General features: G+C 37.4%; 1 protein-coding gene across 6 annotated transcripts in view; it reads left to right on the top strand.

Annotated features, from left to right (window-relative positions):
- LOC126375645 (brain tumor protein) overlaps positions 1–16,029 on the top strand; it is a 626,498-nt gene that overhangs the window by 548,940 nt on the left and 61,529 nt on the right. Inside the window, exon 1 of one of the 6 annotated variants that reach the window (XM_050022676.1) lies at positions 14,336–14,505. The exons of the other annotated variants lie outside the window; for them this stretch is intronic. Within the exon in view, the coding sequence (XP_049878633.1) occupies positions 14,483–14,505 (23 nt within the window). The 5' untranslated portion in view covers positions 14,336–14,482. Of the gene's footprint in view, positions 1–14,335; positions 14,506–16,029 lie in introns of those variants that run through there. 6 annotated transcript variants of the gene reach the window in all.

Genomic DNA, 16,029 nt, shown 5'->3' with positions numbered 1-16,029 from the left:
TATTCCACAGTGCGCAGTCTTGCTCGCCCATCGTTTTTAATTCGAGTAATTGTTGTGTCTATTGCGAAAGATTTATCTCAATTCTTTATTCAATTCAGTACGTTCGATTCAATTACATGGAAAATACGGAAATGTAACGCGAAAGCGTAATTTAGGTTAGCGTTAGCTGGGGATGCGAAGAGAAAATATATATTTTCTTGTCAGACGGACAGACAGACGTGACTCACGCCCGCAATCCCTTTTGTGGTAGGCAGTACCACGCGTCAGAAGACATCTTGCAATACTGGTTACCTACTTGCGTCCTCCACTGTGCTCACTAAACTATCTTTAACGGCTTCCGTGGTCCAGTGGTTGAGCGTTCTGCTCACGATCCGGAGGTCCCGGTTTCGAATCCCGGTGGGGACAAATCACTTTGTGATCCCTAGTTTGGTTAGGACATTGCAGGATGATCACCTTGTCCAGAAGTAAGATGATCCGTGCTTCGGAAGGCACGTTAAGCCGTTGTTCCCGGTTACTACTTACTGATGTAAGTACGTAGGCGTTATTTGAGTCACGTTAGGGGCCTTTGGCGGCTCAATAATAACCCTGACATCAGGCTTGATGAGGATGGTCATCCACTTAAACACTCACTTGGTCATTCACTGTGTAGAATGTAATGTAACTGTCTGTCTGTGTCTATGGTGTCCGGGAGTAATAAATGTTTCTTTCTTTCTTTCACTTCACAACCCACACGATAGAAGATGACTAAAGTATTTGTCTATCTACCTAAAGGCTAAGGCCCTGTAATATATGACATAGTATCAATAAGATTTTTATGCAGTTGTATAATGGGTAGGGCTATCTCACCGGCTACCGAATCCCGAATATTTTCCCTCTGGTGCAAACATAAAACCGTGGCTAACTTTAAATGACGTATCTGTATTTTTTTGCTAAAGTGATTTGTGTCTTTTTGACAACTGCAAAAGGTGCAAATCAGTTTCGCCAAAAATTGGAGATACGTCAATTCGCGATATCAGCGACGTAATGGTGTCCTAGTCAGATAGGATTCTAACACACGTGTAGGTAGTTTAAATTAGTAAATACCTTATCTATGGTACACTTGGATTTACTGCACTCTAGTCGAGAAATTCTTAAATGTATATTTTTATTTTATGTTATGCGCACTGCTAGGGAGTGGAATTTTCTGCCGCCTTCTGTATTTACGAATACATATTTATAACCCTGGTGCTTTCAAGGGCAGAGTGAACAAGCACCTTCATGGCGAGCTCGCCCTATCTTAAGCCTCTTCAACGCCTTCGGACAAGTCTGGGGCCAAGAGCAAACCCATCAGATGTAAAAAAATCTTTGTTAATATTAGAGATTATTTATATTTATAACCCGCCTACGCAACTAAACACTAATTGATACTTGTGCTTTAGTAAACAACCTTTCAACTTCAAATATAAATTACAAATTGACTTGTTAAATAACATCTTTGATGAAATTGAAAAAATAAGAAGTTTGAATAGAGTAATCAGGGTGATTGGTTCATTGAATAATGAAACCTTTATACAAAAGAAAATTACTCAGTTGCTATATGGTCTTCTATCGTGTGGGTTGTTAGGTGGATTACCATCCTCATGAACCCTGGTGTCAGGGTTTATTGAGCCGCCAAAACTCCCTGACACGGCTCATGTAACGGCTTAACGTGCCATCCGAAGCACGGATCATCTTTCGGAAAATCGAGTGATCAGCCTGTAATGTCCTAACCAAACTAGGGATCACAAAGTAATTTTTGCGGTATGTCCCCACTTGGATTTGAACCCGGGACCTTCGGATCGTGAAGGAGAGGAGTCGTTATGCCATGTCGTTATCTAGTGGCTTATGCTGCTGAAAGGATACAGAACTAAGTTATTAAATTTGAAGATTACTAATTCGAATGACTCGAAAATGTTCGTGTAAATAATGCTTGATATGCGTGCTTTTCGAGAACTTGTCATGCGCGCTGCCGTGTCCTTAGATAAGTTCGCATTTTTTTATACTATGACGTGATTCAATTTTAAGATACACACACTATTTAAGCTTACGACTATACCTATTCCCAACTGAGATTCATTGATCGCAAGGCATAAACAGAAATTCATACTCACAAAATCGAATTCAGTGGTTTGAAGCCTGTACCGGGATTCAAACTCGTGACATATATGTAAGTCAGGCGTTCTCTAAACGGTCTATCACGGATTGAATTTAAAATCAAACTCTAATTAAACCAATTAATCAATACAATTCGCCTATTGTAACTTTATTACGACGAAAACCGATATTTCTGAAATCAGAATATATTTGTGTTCATTTCAGTTGATTGTACAGAATTAAATTACATTTTGACATGAAAGTTACTCGAATTACGCTTGCTTTCTCGATTCATTTTCTATTCAACAAATGAAATTGTGTTTTCCGTGAAACATACGGAATCAATGGGAGTGTGTATTCTGTTTCGTTTCCTAGTTAAGTTCGTTTGTGTTTATCGAAAAGTTGCAACAATTGTGAAACATGTGGAATTCGGCTGCGGCATTTTTTTAAAAAGAGGTCCGCTTGTTACTGTATTCTTACCCGATACGGTTATGACATAGTTGTGTGGATTGGAAACGTTTAAAAATGATATTCGATCTCTTACAACCTTCCAAGATTTTCGTGCCGAATCAACTCTAGCAATATCTCAGCTGTATTTTCTCAATAAAAAAACAAACTTCTCAGAAATGTGGAAACGGTCTCACGCATGACTGAGTTATCTAAATCTAGAACACTAGTAGTTAACCTCGACATCCTACAGCTGCAATCGATACACAAGAATCGTATTACAGATATCGATGCGTTGCAATCCAACCCTAAACGGAAGGACTCGGTAACCGCTAACTTATGTAATTTTATTCTGCAATTTTGTTCCTCCGCAGTCTTTTATACATGCAAACCTTTGTTTTGTGACCACGAATTTATTGCTAAGAGATATTTTACTAATACTTTTGCGTTTTGTTTATATTGAAATTAGTTTTACATACATACATACATAAACTCACGCCTATTTCCCACCGGGGTAAGCAGAGACTATAGAATTCCATTTGCTTCGATCCTGACACACTTTTCTTGCTTCCTCCACATTCATCAATCGCTTCATACACGCACGCCGGTTCAGAGTAGATCGTATTGAACCTTTTCTAAGGACATCTCCAATTATTTAGTTTTACATACGTCTCTATAGTCAGCCAAGCCAGTAGTAGTAGTTAAGCCGTGGTAGCCCGGTGGGTAGAACGCTTGCCTCCCACTTTGAGGTCGCAGGTTTCAAATCCAGCACAGGCCTAAACCAATGATTGCCGAATTTGTTTTCGAATTCATGTCTGGATCATAAATGATTATCACGTGCTCAGCAGTGAAGGAATACTTCGTGAGAAAACCCACATTTAAGAGAAATGCATTTTCGGAGGTATGTTACCTAACCTGTATTGGGCTGGTTGTCCCTTCGCGGGTTGTAAGGTTAGACAGACAGCCCAGGTAGCACACTGGCTGATTAAATGTCGAACCTACCTCTTATTTAAGTGTAAAAGTGTTATATAAGATGTTTAATGTTTTTTTTAGCTTCCATAGGCTGTTATGAAACTTTGAAATAAGTTAGTTAATCAATGGTTGGTAAAAGGTACATCTAAAATACGTAATTAAGCTGTGGACTGCATACGAGTTCATAGTTAGTGTTTTATAACGTTTTTTGCTGTTGAATGGCTGAAAAATATTCTTTTATAACGACAGCTGGTTAACGGTACGGCCCAGTGGTGTTCTAACGCTTAAAGCTGGTGAAGGCATCTTTTATCAAGCTTTTACACTACTTGTGGTCTATTTTGAAACCAATAAACAGACTTCGGGTTAAAGCTGTAAAATAAATACTTTAAACAGCCTGCAGCTGCTTAAAATACGTCAAAGTATAATTTAATTACTCCTGAAGCTGTAAAAGTGTATCGAGTCGTATATTTTAACAGCTTGGATTGCAAAGCTGTTTTGTATAATTTTACAAGTGGCTTATAATTCTTATAGAAACGTAGTGTCATTTATGCGTACTTTTATAAAGATTATCACATCCCGGCAAACCCTTATGGAACTTGTTGCTCTTGATGACTCCGGTTTGGGCTGTGATCCGCCATTCAGGACAAAGGATTGTATAATATATAATATAGATAGATAATACCGGTTTAACGGTTTTTATTATTTGCCAAAGGAGCCCTAATATGCTGCTTAAAGTAGTTGCTGAAATACGATATACCTCATTAGTCATTAGAACTGCGTACCCCAAAACCTTGTAAAAACTAAAAGTGTAATTGAAAGTATCTTATGCAGAACATAAGCAGCCTGTGGCTGATTATTGGTATTCTTTTCAGCAAATAGAATCACAAGATATTTTTTCAACGACTTAAGCTGAAACCTTATGGACGCCATAACTAACCTCAAAAATATAGTTTGTATCAAATTTTAAATCCTAAATTCTTCAAAACTACACATTTATTTCACATAATAACTTTGTTTCAACTTAAAGTACGTTCATAAAAGGGTATTATATATGATTACAAGTAAAATTTTACCAAAAGCTTTTTCACTCGAAACTTATGTACACATTTCTTTCGATATAATTAAATAATTCTAAGGGCGCATCAATTATTAGTTATAAATTAGTATATACTACACGATGAAGTTGCACTCGCAATCTGAACTTATTATAATAATCACTGGTTTAAGTTACCGTAACTCGAAGCAGTAATATTTTAATTCAAAATGGGTGCCCTGTCGCTGTTGAATAGAAACTTATTCTTCTGTCGTTAAAAATTTTAAAAGATTAAATATTTTTATATGGAAAGCTGAAAAAAACGTTTCAATTGGATACCGGGTACGTCAAAAGCTGCGCAAGCGCTGGATATGGTAATCTTAAACAGAATGAAACGTTTCGAAAGTGTTTATTGCAGCTTTAATTAAGCCTTTATTAACGTAAACCACAGCCTATTTTCAGCCATTATAATACCAAAGGCTGGTTAATTTGGGGCCCTTTTTGGCTGAAAAAGCGCTTTTTCAGCTTTAATACAGCCAATTTAAATACCGTCATACAGCATTGATATTCTTAACCAGCACTTGTTCAGCGCTTATGCAGCAATTTTGTGCTACCTGGGAGTCGCTTCTGTAAAAAACCGGACCTGTCAAATCTTCAGGTTAGGTTAGCGGACCCTGTGAAAAACGGGATAATGAGTTTTATATATGTCTTTAAGCTCAACTAGGTTCTCATAGTGTTGGTTGAATTATGATAAACTTTATATTGACAGGACACTCGATACAAAAATCTCATTCTTACCGTATCTCGCCTTACCGCGTAAGTGCGAGCGAGACAGGCACTCCGCGCGCTTTCCTTTTTACTCTTTAGTTAGCCCCAGAGGAGGTGAGGTAAATCTAGCTCGACGCCCGCTACAAATTAGTGCGGGGCAGAGAATTACAGTTCTATACCTACCTATTATTATTTATTCTGTGGCCTATCAAATCAAAATGACAAGTCTGTTATTTTTCCCCATATAGTTTCCATGATGTATTTAGGTAGATAAGTATATTCCCATGGTATTGAGATCACAGACAACTGACTTTTGTATTGGTACAAACTGTAATTTATTTCAACCGCTAGTCTTTCATTAAGCCACCCCTCCGACAGAGGGAAGCAGGTGATCGGGCCGTGTGTTTCAATAAATATTGCCTAATGATATTCCACGTTTCCCACCAGAATTCGAACCGACACTTCCGTTTCCATAACCGAAATAATCACTAACCTATTTCCTACCGAGTATTTGCATTACTATGGAATACTTTACTTCCCTTGCATGGTATGGGACAAAAATAAAAACTCAAAATATCTATGCTACACCGTGACTTTAATCGTATTACCAATTCATCACATAAAACCAATTCATGTAAAAAGCAATATTGCCATTTGATATTTCTTGATATTGCGCATTGCTTTTTAGATGAATTGGTTTTATGTGGCCTTTTTAACCCACCAGATGAATTGGTCCATGGAAAGGACGATAATCTTTTAGTTCACTCTGACTTCATATTCGGAAAATGCAATTTCTACTCTCGTTCTAACAGAGAAATCGATCACTAAAAAACTTCAGCCAGCAAAGAGACAGAGTCCTAAGGTGACACTTAATTACCTTGAAAGTACTAGACTAGACAAGCACATCGTTCACCTTCCCAATATATCTCGCATCTCCCCAAACAGATGGAGTTTGTACGTGAAACCACTTTAGCACTCAACCTAGCTGGGTATTGGGTATCCTGTAGAAATTCTAACATTTTCCAATATTACTAGGAAATAACGTTTCGATATGCTGCAGGAGAAATGAGTAAGATATGTGTGGTACGGTGTAACTAACATGGTACATGCATTTTGCCAAGTAAATGTATGTGGAATACTTCCTATATTGGAATGCTATTGGATTTCGGTCGATATGTCTAGTACATGGAGAAGACGTTTGATATACTGTAGAGGAGTACTCTAATATTGTTGTAATAGAGTTTAGCAACAACCACATACCATAGCATTATAGACATATCCCTGAAGGGGTAGGCTGAGGTACACCTCACACACGCTGCACTACACTGTACTATGTATAGTGCAGTGTGTATATAGTGTAGCGCAGTGTGTGTATAGTGTAGCGCAGTATGTGTATAGTGTAGTGTAGTGTGTGTACAGACCAGTATAGTGTAGCATAATGTAGTAGAGTTAAACTGATTAATTATCGTTCCGGATGTCGTAAAAGTGGAGGAAACTGTTAAATCTTGTAATAAGACAGCCCACACCTTAACCAAGTTGCAAACGATTACAAAATGACATAAGACAGTGTTAAAAATGTATAACATTATATATTCTCACGATTATATCCCAATTGGGGTAGTCAGAGGTAGATCCATCGCAAGATGCACTAAGTACCCACAGCTCACCGAGCTTCATATTAGACCAACTGATAGGTGAGCCATAACACCATATATATATTGGTCAAGCCAACTGAGTTAGTGAAAAGTGCACTTAAACTAATTAAATAACTCATTGGTACAAGTCCGGTACTGGGGTTCTAACCGGCGCTCCCCGTTTGAGAAGCAAGTTGGTGTACCACAGGACAACAGTGGCCGTAAAAATACATGGGACCATATCACATTATGTCACTTTCTGTTAACACCATATATTTTTAGTTAATGCCATATATACAAATCTACAATGAGTCACGTCGAAACTGGGGTTGGAAGACTTGCAAGTTAAAACTAGTGGAGGTGTAGTTTTTTTCTTAAATTAAATACCATCATCATCATCAGCCGTACGACGCCCACTGCTGGGCATAGGCCTCCCCCAAGGATCTCCACGACGATCGGTCCTGCGCTGCCCGCATCCAGCGGCTTCCCGCGACCTTCACCAGATCGTCGGTCCACCTTGTAGCGGGCCTACCCACTGAGCGTCGTCCGACACGTGGTCGCCATGCCAGAATCCTTCCGCCCCAGCGGCCATCGGTTCTCCTCGCTATGTGTCCTGCCTACTGCCACTTCAGCTTTGCAATTCTCCGAGCTATGTCGGTGACTTTAGTTCTCCTGCGGATCTCCTCATTTCTGATAATTAAATACCAATGATATGTTAAATATACTACAATACTGAAACATATTCAATGGAAACTTTCAATTTCAATCAGTTACTATAACATTAACACCTACGTTACGACTTTACGAGTCGATGTTACCATAATGGACGACTAGTTCGACTGTACGCGCAGGCGCGGAAGTGAATGTATCGTGACCTTGTATAGATCCTGTTTTAAAAGTAAATACTTCGAATTGCTATGGTAATGCACATTTCACTTTACTGCGGTAAATTAAAGTTGCATGGTGTTTTGTTTGTATGTATTTTATGGGTCTAACCCGCACTGGAACAGCGTGGTGGAGTATGCTCCCTCCGGTTGATTGAGGGGAGGCCTGTGTCCAGCAGTGGGATGTATATAGGCTATTTTATGTTATGTATTTTGTGGGAGCAGATGTTCTTTACAATTTCAAATCTAAACTTATTCGAGATTGGGTAAAGATTTTGCTTATTCTTACTATTATCTGAACAATTGAGGGTTAAAAGGCCACATTGAATCAATCCCCCCCTCCTCCCCTGACATAAAAGCTGGATCCGCTCCTGTATTGTTACTCATTATTTATTTATTTTTACAGATTAATACTCTTAAAATATATATGAGTAAAAAAGACTACATTTTTTTACTGGTTTTTATCCGAATCCTCATAATAAAGATTTCTTTGAAAAACAGTGATTCAAAATGTTTTTGCAGAATTCATATCATCTTTTAACAAATGTAAATTGTTACTGGCAATAAATTTATTTTATTCTTATTCTTTTACCTACTCTCTTTTTTTCGCAAATCTTAAATTCCTCACAGTTTCATCTATTTATTAAAATCCACAAACAGAATAATTTATACAATTCCTTACAAGTAAAAAAGCTCCAAAGCATCATAGCGAGGCAACCTACATATTGAAAGCCAATTATCAAAAAATATTTTTCAATATTTAGATATTTAAGTATCTCTTGGTGCTAGTAAATGACACAAAATTTAATAGTATAATAGTGGGATTCTTTTTCTAAATATTGGGTAAGAATATTTAAATAATAATTGGCTGTTTGCAGCATTATTATTAAGAATCTCCCTAGCTTAGCTCCCTAGCCACCTAATTCGTCCGAATACAAACCTGTTTTATCTAGATTGTTCTGGATTTTTTCAACCAATGAAATATGGTGGAATTTATTATTTAATCCGTTTGATTTGTGAGACCTGTGGTCAATGAGAGGACGTAACAATTGTTTATGCGTGTTATGCGTGTGTTAATGTGAACGAACCTTCAACAACCTTAAAGTCCACAGACAAAGTAACAATAAACTTGAAACATTTACATGAATCATAACGCATCAATGTTTAAGTCGTAAAATATGATGGCGTCATCTGTCGGGTCATTGCCCCGGGCGTTGACCCGTACAATATGGTAACAGTCGGTACCTTTAGGTATTAATAGGTAATTGCTAGCACATCCGGCCTACCTCAACGTGACAACGTTTGTATGCGCCATGTGCAGTCGGCAGATATACGTTGATATGTTGCATATAACTAGGTATAGTTCGCTAGGTATTAATAATGTACGTATAGTTTAAGAGCCGGTTAATACTCCCACGCGTGGACTGGCCTTTTATAGTACGTTTATTCTTAATTCAAAAAATACCGAGTATATAAAAAGCGATTTTTTCTTCTTCTCTTTTACAAATCGTAAATTTTTACTGTAACAAATTGCAGAAAAATGCACGTAATATTTTTATACTGGAACATGAGACAATAAGTTTCAATATATCATTTATGAGAACAACTTACCAGCGTGTTTCAGATAGTAACTCCAATTTTCTATATAGATTTAAAATAATGCATCTTACCTTTTAGGAGAATTTTACTTCTTGAAACAATACTTGTTTCAAAGATCTTATTAATTTAATACATTATATTGTAGCTCTGCCCTATCCATTACGAATAATTGCCGTGAGTTTATATTTGACCTGTGACTTTTATTAGCCCTTTGAATGCATAATACTTTCGAATCCTTGACACTTTAGTTTTATGAGTTTATAAGTTCGTTTTTAAGAATTCCTACGGTAGCCTCTCAAGTTCGGGTTGTTTTTTTCCAAGAATCTTGAAAATTATTTCGAAATATTTCGGCTGCTTGTAAAAGTTAGTCAAAGGCTCCGCTGTTCCCATTTTGAGAACACGTGGTCTTTTTTTTTTTTGCTAATAGTTGCATCTTAACTTGTCTAGTGGCGGAAACAGAAAAACTAAATGAATGAACAAGAACTTAAGAGGTTTCGACTTTTTCTGATCCTTGTGTGAGCTATATTTATTTTTTGTTTCGCTCCGTGGTCTAGTGGTTAGAGCGATAGGCTCACAATCTGGAGGTCCGAGTTCGATTCCCGATGGGGACATTTTCGAAAACACTTTGGGAGAGTGTCCTTTGTTTGGTATGGACATTGCAGGCTTGAATCACCTGATTGTCCGAAAAAGTATAATGATTCCGTGCTTCGGAGGGCACGTTAAGCCGTTGGTCTCGACTATTAGCCGTAGAAACACCTCCAACCCGCATTGGAGCAGCGTGGCAGAGTATGCTCCATACCCCACGGTACGGTACGGTTGATTGAAGGTGGGCCTTTGACCTGTAGTGGGACGTATAGGCTGTTTATATTTGTTTCAGTGCAATTGTGTATAAAAGAGACAATGTTGAATCAATCCTCACTCAGAATAATGTCACTATTGGCTATAATTTGTATTTCAACACTAAAACGATATCCCGAAGCTTGAATGACTTGATTAATAAAAACATTTATAACCATAATTTCCAATAACTGCATATACAATATATGCTATGTACACCGACAAGAATATTAAACAAAAATGACTGATTTCTGCAAAAAAAAAAAATGTACTCACCTCATTTCACCTTGCCGTTTTTAAGTTAATTTTAGTGTCGCATACAATCCTAAAATAGACAAACTAAAATAGCACGTGTCCTGTCTACAATTTTACTTATTTCAATAAACTTAAATGGCCACTATAATCCTCATTGTTCGACATTGGAAGCTATAGGATCTTCCAGTTTAAAGACCACACAGAAGGTTTATTTATTTATTTATTCACAGAAGGGAAACTACAGGGAAAGAGAGGAAGCGGAAGACCAAGAAGAGCTTACAAGGAACAGATTAATAAGGTGAACGTCGTATCTTATAATCGAATTGGCCTTTGATAGACAAGAATGGAGAATTATACACCGACAAGAGCGTGGCTCTTAAATTAATGATGAATGTTTTCTATATACACTTCTCATCAAAAAAATCGAAACACCTTGCAAGTTTACGTTTTGTCAGGATTATCAGAAAAATGTGTACATTTAGGAATAAATGTTAAATGTCGTTTAATAGTGAGTAATATGAGCTTATCAAATCTTAATGTTAATGTTCTAAATTTAAATGAATTTTTCATAGGTTTCGTATTTTGTTAAATGAGTCATTTTTATTCCGTATGGAGTATAAAGGAAATGGATAAAACAACACACGTAAATGAAAAAAAAAGCTAAAAAACGTTTATTTAATAACTTGTATTCCCTCCCCGAGCTCTAATTACTGCTTCCATACGGTTCTTCATCGATCTGATGAGAGTCACGATCACATGCTGTGGTATATTGTCCCATTCCTCTTGGATTGCATCTTGCAGCTGGCTAAGTGTTTCTGGGGCAGGATCTCTTGCTCGAATTCGTCTCTTTAATTCATCCCACAGATGTTCAATGGGATTCATGTCCGGGCTTCTTGCTGGCCATTCCATAATAGAGATATCGACTTCGTTAAGATAATCTCGTACGACGCCCGCGGTGTGAGCCCTAGTATTGTCGTGCATGAATATGAAGCCGTTGCCAATAAAATGTGCATAGGGCATCACATGAGGCTCGAGACACTCTTCGATGTACCGATGACAGTTTAGTGTAGGCAGACGTGGCCCAGACACGAAAGCAAGCTCTGTCTTACCGTCGGCGCTGATTCCTCCCCAAACCGTCCACGAACCGCCACCATAGCTGACCTTTTCTTCAATGCAGCATTGTGCATAGCATTCTCCGTCTCTTCTGTAGACCTTGTTCCTTCCGTCGTTACCATACAGCATAATTTTACACTCATCAGAAAAGAGAACTTTGCTCCACTGTAGGTATGACCAATTTAGGTGCTCACGTGCAAAGTTAAGGCGCGCTCTTCGATGGTCTGCAGTTAATTTCGGCCCATTTGCTGGCTTATGCGGTACCAGTCCACGATCCTTCAACCTTCTTCTAATTGTTGAGTCACTTACAGCCACCCTTCGTACAACACGAAGCCGCTGCTGCAGTTGAAAAGCGTTAAGGAGTCGATTTCTTAAAGAAGTTGTTACAATAAATCGATCATCTCGCTCAGAAGTGACCCGATTCCTGCCAGATCCTGAACGGCGCGTGAACAAACCAGTCTCCCGATAACGTTTATAGACTCTATGAACAGATGACAGGCTTAGATGCAGTCTTGCAGCCACAACACGCTGACTAAGGCCAGAATCCAGCAATGCCACAACTTGGGCGGCTTCTGTGGGCGAAGTATCCATACGTTTTAGAAAAAAAACCTTTTTTCAGACGTCCCAAAGTCACAGTATTGAAATAAAAAACAAAAAGTTTAAGGATAGGCGCCAATTTTTAGTTTTTAAACGCTAAATGTACTCCAACCCTAAACACACATTTGTCTCAAAACAGTGATTCATTTCGTTTATAAGATAAACAAAGGAAATTCTAATTTTGAATTTAGAATTTTCGCTTATTACTGTAATGGCCAAACTGCCAGCTATACATTTATGTATTTTTTTTCATCGTATGAATTCTTTTTTGTGTTAAATTCGGACAGAAACAATGAAAACGGAAGTGTTTCGATTTTTTTGATGAGAAGTGTATTACGCGTACTTTATTGCGCATAACATACTTATAGAAAAATATAAATCTCAAAATCAATGATAATCAATATTGAGCACGAAAACCGGTGTTAATTATATGAAACTTAGATAGATGATTAATAACTATATTCTAAAGCAAAAGTTGATGGTAGGGCTGGCAGAGGAAGACCGAGAAGGACTTACGATGACCAAAATGGAGATGTCCTTAGAAAAGGTTTAATACGATCTACTCTGGCGTGCGTGTGTGAAGCGATTGATGAATGTGGAGGAAACAAGAGAAGTGTGTCAGGATCGAAGCAAATTGAATTCTATAGTCTCTGCTTGCCCCGGTGGGAAACAGGCGTGAGTTTATGTATGTATGTCTAACTCCATTACTCTTTTCTCCAGATATTAGAAGTAATATTAATTAAAATTGACTTTATTCAGCGATTTGTGTAGTAATACTGCCAAGTACACTAACTAAATACTCAACAATAAAACTTAGTTATGTATTTAGCAAATTATTATTCAACAAGTGTTGAAAAAGGTTTACGAGCTGCCATACTCGTAAATTAAAACAACAATTGCATAAATTAACACTGCAACTATTTAACAAATTGTGTATTATTTCTACTCCCGTTAGTTATAACTACACAAAAGATCGATTCGTTTCTGATACAAAAAAAAAGTATAACCATACACCCCTATGTATGCGTGTGTAAATGCATGTAATGTAGTCATACATACGCGTGCCCTAAAGTTTGTATGCGTGTGTGTATTCGACAGCTGCAAAACTTGAATCCCACCGCCAGAGGTGCTCAAACTTTTCCCATTAACTATTGCAGGATACCGACTTTGCCTTACTCCATTAATTTGAATTAACGTCGTGCGTGTTTGTACAGTTGTATACGTCTATTGTAGCTAAATTAATGTGCTAATTTATTACAATACGTATCTATTAATCAGGAAAAAAGTAAGCACACGTGGTGAATACTACAACAACTATGTCTTTATTTACTTGTCTACTAAATGGATAAAATGTAACTGATATAGTATGGTAAAAAAATATGCTAATACGTTGAGGAATTCCCACATCAACACCAAATGTATTAATGTCGAGATCTAGTTGTCAAGGAAATATTTCTACCTATCAAATATGGTCATTCAACTTCCAGTCACATTTTTATTTTAAAAGTCAAGATGGATAGTAATCTGCCTAAACATAATTTATGGTACCTAGTCATGAGTCAGAACTGATCAGATCATTTAGACTGATTGGAGTGAAAAATAATACTTTACAAGCACAGAAACAGCTTTTTTTAAACATTTCAACTTGAGTACAATGAACGTAGCCAGATCGCCTTGAGAACTCGATTCGAAAGATCTTTACAAAAACAAAACAATTAATAAGCTTTTTATTTTTTTATTACTTCAGATAATTCCATAATAACACCTGTACAAGTGCTTTTTTTCGTGATAAAAACACGAAACAATAATAGCATTTTTTCAATAAATTTGTAATTAAATTGAAATAAGGACAAGGACCTTATTCGAAATTGTTTAAAAATAATAGTTTAATTTCTCGAAAATTACACGTGGAATATTTGAGAACCACATTTTCGGGCGATAATATTTAGGGTTCTTTTTGTTGTAGTCATCTCGGCCGTAACGTATGGGTGCCTTTGCATGTGCGTCTTTTTTTTTCGAAAACTTGACCCCCTCGCATTCAGTCAGTTATGATCCGACCGCCGTTGCGATCGGTTGTCTCGCGCGTTCGCAGAGAAATCTAGTCATTGTGTCCAAAATAGTAGTCCGCTAGTGATTCGATAGTAATAAGCGTGTTTCTAGTATTAATTTAGTAAGTTTGTGTTTAATTTAATATTTTAATTGAATAGTTTGGCAAAGAAGACTGATTTTTAATGAACGGATTTGGTTTGCTTTGGTAAGTAGACACTTAATTTTTTTATAGTGATAAGTAGGTATTTGTATGAGAAAAAAACTTGTATTTTGTTTAATTTGTTTTTTAATTGATGTAGGTACCTACGTATTATTTCTAAACCGTTCTAACTTCAACGTAAGTGATTTAGAAATACATTTTGTAAGAATTTTAACTGGCGTGTTTTTAAAATTACCTTTTCACGAGTCTATTGTATAGTAACGGACAATGTTGCATTTTTTTAGTATTTTAAACTTTATATTCGTTGTTAGGCACAATGATAACCATCTCAAGGCCAAACTGTGATGTCATAGCAACGTATTTCAACTGTCGGGTAACGAACCTCGTGCTATAATGTAATATAATTTATTACTTTATAATGTGCGAATAATGAACCGCCATTTACTATATCTATTTACTTATAAATATTTAAAAAAAAAGAATTGACGCTTATGACTGCCGTATGTGCTGCGCATATCGCTGTGTTTAAACTTTTACACATCCGTAAGAACCCAGCAACTGGTGTTAGGGAAACATCCCAAATATAAACATTTATTCCAAAATAATATTAAAAAAATAATACAATTATATATTCGAAACAATATATATATAATTTATAATATACATTCCGAATAGGGAATAAAAGACATAAACGTAATACTGTTAATGTTCTTACCCAAGGTGGGTTCGAACCTGGGGATTGCTTTTAATTCAAAAATATCTTTATTCAGTAGGTAATATAGTTACACTTTGAATCGTCAATTTTTACATAACGAATATCTCATCCGCCTAAAACTACTGCAGCTTCTCATAACCTGTATAGTTGAGGAAAAGAAGCTGCAAGAAAAACGTTGACGCAGGGTAATAGACGTTTCTAAAAAACACACATACACATATAAACAGCCTATACACGTCCCACTGCTGGGCACAGGCCTCCCCCTGCCCTGCCCACCCCGCCTGCCGCCGCTCTGCCTGGCTGCCTGGCCTGCTGGGCTCGGTGGGTCTGAGGTTTCTAAAAACACATAAAATATTATTCATACCTGCGTCCGGATTACATAGTCGCTAACGTGGCGGATACTGTTACAAACGACGGTTGGGTAACCTGTATTCGGGTGTATGTTTGGGTGAGTCGTGGTAGCCCAGTTGGTAGATCGCTTGCCTCTCACTTTGAGGTCGCAGGTTCGAATTCATGCAATGCATTTTCGGAGATACTTGTATGTGACCTAACCTGTAATGGGCTGGTTTTCCCTTCACGGGTTGAAAAGTCAGACAGGCAGTCGCTTCTGTAAAAAACCTGACCTGTCAAATCTTCAGGTTAGGTAAACGGACCCTGTGAAAATCGGGATAATGCTAGGGTCTATCCGGTAGTAACCATCCGGTTGGGTAACCTATTATCTTAAAGACATAATTTTAAAACTGCAAGATTTTGTTGTGTCGAGGTGACGCTGTGAGTTTAATCTCTGCCTTCCCTGAAAGTAGGTCTGTCACATAAACTGCCTATATACGTCCCACTGCTGGGCACAGGCCTCC

Source organism: Pectinophora gossypiella, chromosome 19 (assembly GCF_024362695.1).
Source record: "Pectinophora gossypiella chromosome 19, ilPecGoss1.1, whole genome shotgun sequence".
Taxonomy (NCBI): Eukaryota; Metazoa; Arthropoda; class Insecta; order Lepidoptera; family Gelechiidae; genus Pectinophora; species Pectinophora gossypiella.
The sequence above is the reverse complement of the archived record's forward strand: the minus strand, read 5'-3'. Positions and strand labels throughout refer to the sequence as shown.